Here is an 8,812-nt window from a genome sequence, read left to right as displayed (position 1 = left end):
ATATGAATCTATATCTTCAGGATCTGCAAGTGGTGGAGTAGTAGTAGGCAAGGGATAGTTTCCCTTTTTGATGACTCTCCAAACTTTAACATCATAGGCCTTTGCAAAGATCTCCATACACACTTTCCAGTGAGAGAAATGTTGACCGTTGAAGTATGGTGGTCTAACTTGTGATGTTCCTTCCTGGAAGAGAGCTCTTATGATGACTTATTTGCCATGATCTTTTCTCACACAAAAATGGCAACTGGCTCCTCCTCATAACCCAATCTCTCATCGAGCTGAATAGTACTGAAGTCTAACATATGGGACAAGTCGGCGTGATACCTCCGAAGCATAGATACGTGAAAAACTGGATGAACTCCCGATAAGCTGGGGGGTAAGGCAAGCTCATAAGCAACCTCCCCAACTCGCCTCAACACCTCAAATGGGCCTATAAACCTGGGGCTCAACTTGCCCTTCTTCCGGAATCTCATAATACCCTTCATCGGTGAAACTTTCAAGAGAACTTTCTCGCCGACCATGAACGATATATCACGCGCCTTCTGATCCGCGTAACTCTTCTGTCTGGACTGTGCGGTACGAAGCCTTTCCTGAATCAACTTTACCTTTTCCAAGGAATCTTTCACCAAATCTGTACCATACAACTTAGCCTCACCAGGCTCAAACCACCTGATAGGAGAACGACATCAACGACCGTATAAAGCCTCAAATGGAGCTATCTCGATGCTGGAATGATAACTGTTGTTGTAAGAAAACTCGTCCAAAGGCAAGAACTGATCCCACTGCCCTCCAAAGTCAATCATAACGCTCTAAGCATGTCCTCCAGAATCTGAACTGTCCCCTCCGACTGCCCGTCGGTCTACGGGTGAAATGCTGTGCTGAGCTCTACACGGGTCCCCAACTCAATCTGTACAGCTCTCCAGAAATGGAAGTGAACTGAGGGCCTCTATATGATATGATGGAAACAGGCACACCGTGTAACCGAACTATCTCCCGAATGTATATCTGAGCCAACCTCTCTGAAGTATAAGTAGTCACAACCAGAATAAAGTGTGCCGACTTGGTCAACCCATCGACAATAACCCAAACTGCATCAAACTTCCGCAATGTCCGCGGCAACCCAACTACAAAGTCCATAGTAATGTGCTCCCACTTCCAATCAGGTATAGGCATCTGCTGAAGTAGGCCACCTGGCCTCTGGTTCTCAAACTTAACCTGTTGGCAATTCAAACACCTAGCCACATACTCAACTATGTCCTTCTTCATCCGCCGCCACCAATAATGCTGCCTCAAGTCACGATAAATCTTTGTAGCACCTGGATGAATAGAATACTGTGAACTGTGTGCCTCCTCTAAAATCCTCTCCCTCAAGCCATCGACATTAGGAACACATAGGCGACCCTGGAGTCGCAGAACACCATCCTCGCCAATAGAAAACTACTTGGAACTACCCTGTAGCACCGTCTCTTTGAGAACTTCCAAATGCGGATCATCGAACTGTCGAGTCTTGATCTGCCCCAATAATGAAGATTGAGCAACAACACACGCAAGGACTCGGCTGGGCTCTGAAATGTCCAACCTCACAAGTCTGTTAGCCAAGGACTGAACGTCCAAAACTAGTAGCCTCTCCTCCGCTGAGATGTATGCCAAGCTACCCATACTCTCTGCCTTCCTGCTTAAGTCATCTGCGACCACATTTGCCTTGCCTGGATGATAAAGAATGGTGATGTCATAATCCTTCAGTAACTCAAGCCATCTACGCTACCTCAAATTGAGATCCCTCTGCTTGAACAAATGCTGTAAGCTGCGATGATCAGTATAAACCTCACATGATACCCCATACAGATAATGCCTCCATATCTTAAGAGCATGAACAATCGCTGCTAACTCTAGGTCGTGCACAGGGTAATTCTTCTCATGTATCTTCAGCTGACGTGAAGCATATACAATAACTCGCCCCTCCTGCATCAATACACATCCCAAGCCAACGCGTGAAGCGTCGTAATATACCGTATACATCCCTGAACCGGAAGGCAACACTAGAACCAATGCTGTAGTCAAAGCTGTCTTGGGGTTCTGAAAGCTCGACTCACAATCATCGGACCAACGGAAAGGAGCACCCTTCTGGGTCAATCTAGTCAGAGGTGATGCAATGGATGAAAAGCCCTGCACAAATTGGCGGTAATAACCTACTAACCCCAGGAAACTCCTGATCTCAGTCACTGAAGTAGGATGTGGCCAACTTTGAACTGCCTCAATCTTTTTGGGATCCACCTTAATACCCTCTCCTGATACAATATGCCCCAAGAATGCTACTGACTCTAGACAAAACTCACACTTGGAGAACTTAGCATATAGCTTCTGCTCTCGCAAGGTCTGAAGCACTACTCTCAAATGCTGCTCGTGCTCTTCCAGGCTACGTGAGTATATTAAGATGTCGTCAATGAAGACGATAACAAAGGAATCAATATAAGGCCTGAACACCCTGTTCATCAAGTCCATAAACGCTGCTGGGGCATTAGTCAAGCCAAAGGACATCACCAAAAACTCATAATGGCTATATCTAGTAGAGAAGGCAGTCTTCGGAACATCTGAGTCCCAAATCTTCAGCTGATGATACCCTGATCTCAAGTCGATATTAGAGGACACCCTAGCACCCTGCAACTGGTCGAACAAATCATCAATGCGCGGCAACGGGTACTTTTTCTTGATGGTAGCCTTGTTCAACTAGCGGTAATCAATGCACATCCGCATAGTCCCATCCTACTTCTTCACAAACAACACTGGTGCACCCCAAGGTGACACACTCGGTCTCATAAACCCCTTTGATAACAACTCCTCAAGCTGCTCCTTCAACTCCTTCAACTCTATCGGAGCTATACGGTACGGTGGGATAGATATAGGCTGGGTGCCTGAAGCCAAATCAATACAGAAATTAATATCGCAATCCAGTGGCATGCCAGGAAGGTCAGAAGGAAACACATCGGCAAACTCCCGGACTACTGGAACTGAATCAATCGTTAGAGACTCTGTGGTGGTGTCCCAAATATAAGCTAGATACGCCAAACAACCCTTCTCGACCATATGCCGAGCCTTCAAAAAGGAAATAACCCGACTAGATGTACTAACTGAGGAGACCTTCCATTCCAACCTCGGCAACTCTGGCATTGCTAAAGTAACAGTCTTGGCATGGCAATCTAGGACGGCATGGTACGGGGATAACCAGTCCATGCCCAGGATGACCTCAAAGTCGGTCATATCAAGCAACAGGAGATCTGTTCTAGTCTCAAAACCACAGAATGTGACCACACAGGACCGGTAGATCCGACCCACAACCACAGAATCGCCCACAGGAGTGGACACATGAATAGGAGTACTGAAGGACTCACGAGGAATATCCAGAAAATGAGCAAACAGAGATGATACATATGAATAGGTAGATCGTGGATCAAATAGCACTGACGCATCCCTACTGCTGACGGAAATAATACCTGTGATAACGGCATCTGAGGCCAATGCATCTGGTCTGGCCGGAAAAGCATAAAGCCTGGCTGGGGCGCCGCTGGTTGGCCTCCACCCGACTGAGCAATAGCTGGCTGACCTCTCCCCGCCTGGCCTCCACCTCTAGGACAACCCCCACCAGTCTGCCCTCCGTCTCTGGGAAGCTGGACAGCCGGTGCTGTAATCATAGGCTGCTGACCCTACTGCACTGCCTTGCCCTGAAGTTTAGGGCAGTATCTCCTCATATGACCTAGATATCCGCACTCGAAACAACCCTTCGGTGTGGTGACTTGCTGCCTTGATGTATGACCCTGATGTCCTGTAGACCCACTGGAAGAAGACTGAATAGCCGGTAGGCGGTATGAACTCTCCGGCATAGCACTAAAGTAGGAGCCAGAAGAACCCTGGGGACCTGAATACCCACTGGAAGAACCCTAGATAGCTGGCGGGTGGTAAGAACTCTTTGGTATGGCGCTAAAATAGGGGCGCGCCGGAGCACCTCTAGGAGGTGGTGTTGCTGAATATGGGCGCCTGCTGGGCTGACCCCTCCCAAACTGACCTCTGCCTCTAGCCGAGGCACCTTTAAACTCTCCATAGAATCGAGCCCTCTTGTCCTGCTGCATCTGCTCTCTAGCTCTCAGATGGTAGCCCTCAATCCTCCGAGCGATCTCCACTACTAGCTGATAAGAAGTCCCCATCTCCACCTCCCGGGCCATGTTGGCGCTAATACCAGAATGCAACCCTGCAACAAACCTCCGCACCATGTCTCCGTCGGTAGGAAGTATCATCAGTGCATGGTAGGACAACTCAGAAAACCTTGCCTCATAGTCGGTCACCGACATCTAACCCTCCTCAAGCTGCTCAAACTGATACTGCAGCTCTTCCCTCTTAGAGGGTGGAATATACCTATCTAGGAAAAGCTGTGTGAACTGACTCCAAGTAATAAGAGGAGAACCCACTGGCCTGCCAAGAACATAAGACTGCCATCATCTACGAGCCCTACCCTCCAGCTGGAATGTAGTGAAGTCGACCCCATGAGACTCCAATATCCTCATCTTGTGCAGCCTGTCCCTACACCTATCAATGAAATCTTGGGCATCCTCATAACGCTCACCTCCGAAGACAGGAGGATGTAGCCTAGTCCATCTGTCTAATAACTTCTACGGATCACCGTCCGCAGTCGGTCTGGGCTCGTGTACCACTGCGGCAACTGCCTGAGCCCCATCCGTGGGTGGTGCACTCGGAGTCTGATACACTGCAACTGCATGACCAGGAGCCTGAGCAGTAGGGGTCTGTGCTCCCCCTCCTGCATGAGATGTGGCTGGGTCTGCTAGAAATAAACCAGCCTGAGTCATGGTATCCATGAACCGCAACATACGGCCCATGACCTCCTGGAAAGCCGGTGCTGTCATAAAGTCTGCCGGGGTAGGCTCAGCTACGGGCACCTCGCCCTACTCCTCAATGATAGGATCCCTCACAGGATCCACCGGTGGTGCAACTGGGGCAGCTCTAGGATGCCCTCGTCCCCTACCTCGGGCTGGTGCCCTCCCCCGGCCTTTGCCTCGGCCTCTAGCAACGGGGGGAGCAACTCCTCCTCTGCCGTGCGCGTCCTCACCATCTGTGACAGAATAGAAGAAGGAAATTTAGTATACCATCAACTACACGATCGATGATGAATTAAGAGTAGTTTCCTAACACCATATAGCCCCTCGAAGATAAATACAGATGTCTCCGTACCGATCCGCAAGAATCCTATTAGGTTTGCCCATGACTTGTGAGACCTACGTGAACCTAGTGCTCTGATACCATATTGTCACGACCCAAATTCCATCGTAGTCGTGATGGCGCCCGACACCGTTGTCAGGCAAGCCATCCTTAATTCAACTAATGGGTTCTCATTATTTTACCAAAACAACCCCAACTTTTTTCTTAACAGTTAAGCTTTTAAACAGTCGATAATTAAAAAGTTTATAATAATATAAATACATCCCAAAATAATAATGTACAAAAAAAATACCACTATCCTACTGCCTGAATTAGAATAGACAGTACATAACAACAATAAAAGAAGAGAACTCCGGTATGCTGCTGAACGACTCAGAAGGGGCAGCTCACTGTGAGATCTCGATCAGGAATCAGGAACGCGCGCCGGACGGGTAACTAGATGCACCTACCTCAGATCCTGTACAGTTAAGTATAGAAGCATAGTATGAGTACATAAACAACATGTACCCAGCAAGTATCCAGTTTAACCTCGAAAAAGTAGTGACGAGGGGTCGACTTGACACTTACTAAGGTCAATATCAATATTATTTAAGGTTTATGCTAAGCATGGATAGCATGAATATAATGACAGTCTCAGAACAAGGAGAAACAATATATTATTTCTTAACAATATATCAATTGCAGTCATGTCATATAATAATTTACATTTCAAAGCTTTTACATAGAGTAAATCATGGATGAATTCTGTTGATACCCAATTTTTTCCTTATATTTGTCAAATACATATATATACCTTCAAAATAGTGCATGAGCATCACCAAGTATTTTTCCATAATTTTCTATAATTTTAAAGGCTTTTAATCAATTTATATACATTTTTTCGGCTATTATTTTGAGAAGAGTTGAGGAACAATCTGAAGTGCCTATTGCAACTTGAAATTTTTGGCACCGGAGTTTGCGGCATTGCTGGGATTTTTTTTGAGAAAGTTCCTGATCTGGAGATTATTCTTTTGGATCATTCATCATCAAGATTCAAGAATCCTAAGGTTTGAACCATTTCTCGTCGGAAACGAAAGAATACTCAGTTTCACCACCATCGCCATCGCCGGCGAACTCTGAAAGACCACGTTCTTTCATATTTGTTACTCATCTCTCTCTTTCCTTTTTATGTCCACCGCCCTTTTCAAGATTTTATCTTTTTCAAGATTTTATCTTTTTTTGCGTTCTAAAGTAGTCTTGACTATGAATGAAAATTGTAATATGAATGAAAATTGTACTGGTCATCATCTCTTTTAAAGCAAAACAGCGATTCAAAATCCCCATTTTCATTTCCGATCGTTTTACTCTGCCGATTTTTTTAAATTTAAATACAAAAGATTGCAACTCTTCAGATTCTTTCTGTGTTTTCGAACGATTTTATTCCTTTTTCTTTCTGTGTTTTCAAACGGAAATCTTGAAACAGAGGAGTATTGTTTTTGGAAATTGTAGACTGCTTTTGACTAATAAACTGTAAGCATTTTCACTATTCTTTTCCAAGTGCCTATCGCAACTTGAAATTTCCAGCATCGGAGTTTGCGGCATTGCTGGGATTATTTTCTATCAATCGATTTTTTTTGAGAAAGTTCCTGATCTGGAGATTATTCTTTTGGATCATTCATCATCAAGATTCAAGAGTCCTAATATTTTCACTATTTCACCAATAGAGGAGTACTCTATTTTTTTACTTGCGGTGTAATTCCGGTGAAATTGACTAATTGCCTATATTCCGGTGAAATTGACAAATTGTCGAAACTTTCCTACTCACGGGTTCGGGAGCAGCAGTATTCAACGGATTTGGGAGCACGTCTGGAGATCCCCAACTGTGATCCAGGTTCCATCTTTCTTGAATTGTATTTGCACACATCTATTTACTGTTGCCTTGCCGGCAGTTTTGATTAGATTGATTGCTTTTTCTATCTTTTCTACTAGTGTTTTAAACTTAAGGTTGCATCTAGTGATTTTAATTCTGTTTTTGCGTAGGGGTAGTTTCGTAGACGTGGTAGATTCATTGTTCTAGTGCCTGCTCGTGTTACTGTTCTCGTAGTCGCTCCTTTGAGTTGTTTTTAGCTCTCGGGTTCGTAGCCTGTTGTCCTTCGTTCCCATTATTGGTTCTTAGTGTTAGTGTCTACCTAATACCTTTGCTTATAGTGGCAGTAGTGGACGATGTGAGAGTAAGGTCATGTCCTCGGGTGGGGTCCAGGGGTGGGAAGGGGGGTAAGAAAGCCTCTAGGCTGAGAATTGGGTCTTGGAACATTGGGACGTTGACGGGGAAGTATATAGAGTTAGGTAAGATTCTACAGAAAAGGAAGATCAACATAGCGTGTGTTCAGGAGACTAGATGGAAGGGTACTAGGGCACGAGATGTAGACGGGTTTAAACTTTGGTACTCAGGGAGCGCTGGGGGTAAGAATGGGGTAGGCATTTTAGTAGACAGGGACCTCAGGGAGCTCGTGGTTGAGGTTAGGAGGGTAGATGATAGGTTGATGAGTATTAGGTTGGTAGTTGGTGGGTTTACTGTAAACGTGATTAGTGCTTACGCTCCTCAGGTAAGGTTGGACCAGGAGGTCAAGAAGAAATTTTGGGAGGATTTGGACGAGATGGTGCGTAGTATCCCGCACACAGAGAATCTGTTCATTGGCGGAGATTTCAATGGCCATATTGGGGATAGTGCTAGGGGTTATGATGATGTGCATGGCGGGTACGATTTTGGGGTTAGGAATGAGGGATGTAATTCGCTGTTGGATTTTGCTAGAGCTTTTGATTTGGTTATAGCTAACTCGAGTTTTCTGAAGAGGGAAGAGCACTTGGTCACTTTCCGGAATTCAATGGGCAAGGCTCAAATTGATTTTCTTCTCTGCAGGAAATGTGATAAAGGTCTGTGCATTGACTGCAAGGTCATCCCAAGTGAGCATCTCACGACTCTACATAGGCTCCTAGTTATGGACCTGGAGATTAAGAGGAGTAGGAGGAAGAGGGCGGGGTGCAGGAAACCTAAGATCAAGTGGGTTAACTTGACCAAGGACAAAGCTCAAGAGTTAGGGAAGAAGTTGTTGGCTATGAGGGCCTGGATGAGTAGGGGGACGCATCTAGTATGTGGTTCATGACTGCGGATTGCATTAGGGTAGCTGCTAGAGAGGTCTTAGGGGTTACGAAAGGCTCTCCTTGGGGTCATAAAGGGGACTGGTGGTGGAATGGAGAGGTTCAAGGTAAAGTGGAAGCTAAGAAAGCTGCTTATTTAAAGCAAGTAGAGAGTACAAACGAGGAGGAAAAAAGGACTTATCGGGAGTGTTACAGAAAGGCAAAGAAAGAGGCAAAGTTAGCAGTTACGATGGCTAAGAACACATCGTTTGCTCGTTTGTACGAGAAGCTCGAGGGCAAAGGCGGGGACAAGAGGTTGTACCGGTTGGCCAAGGTGAGGAAGAGGAAAGCCCGCGACTTAGACCAAGTCAAGTGCATCAAGGACGAGGATGGAAAAGTGTTGATGGACGAGGCACTTATTAGGAGAAGATGGCAGACATATTTCTATAAACTGTTGAATGAGGAGGGG

At 45.7% G+C, this 8,812-nt stretch overlaps 1 protein-coding gene across 1 annotated transcript; it reads left to right on the top strand.

Moving 5' to 3' along the window:
• On the top strand, nt 6,487-8,369 carry LOC109224258 (craniofacial development protein 2-like). Its single transcript, XM_019388846.1, has 2 exons — nt 6,487-6,499; nt 7,414-8,369. The coding sequence occupies exons 1-2, from the start codon at nt 6,487-6,489 to the stop codon at nt 8,367-8,369; spliced, it is 969 nt and encodes a 322-aa protein (XP_019244391.1).

The sequence above is a fragment of the Nicotiana attenuata genome, chromosome 3 (genome assembly GCF_001879085.1).
Source record: "Nicotiana attenuata strain UT chromosome 3, NIATTr2, whole genome shotgun sequence".
In the NCBI taxonomy this organism is placed as follows: Eukaryota; Viridiplantae; Streptophyta; class Magnoliopsida; order Solanales; family Solanaceae; genus Nicotiana; species Nicotiana attenuata.
The sequence above is the reverse complement of the archived record's forward strand: the minus strand, read 5'-3'. Positions and strand labels throughout refer to the sequence as shown.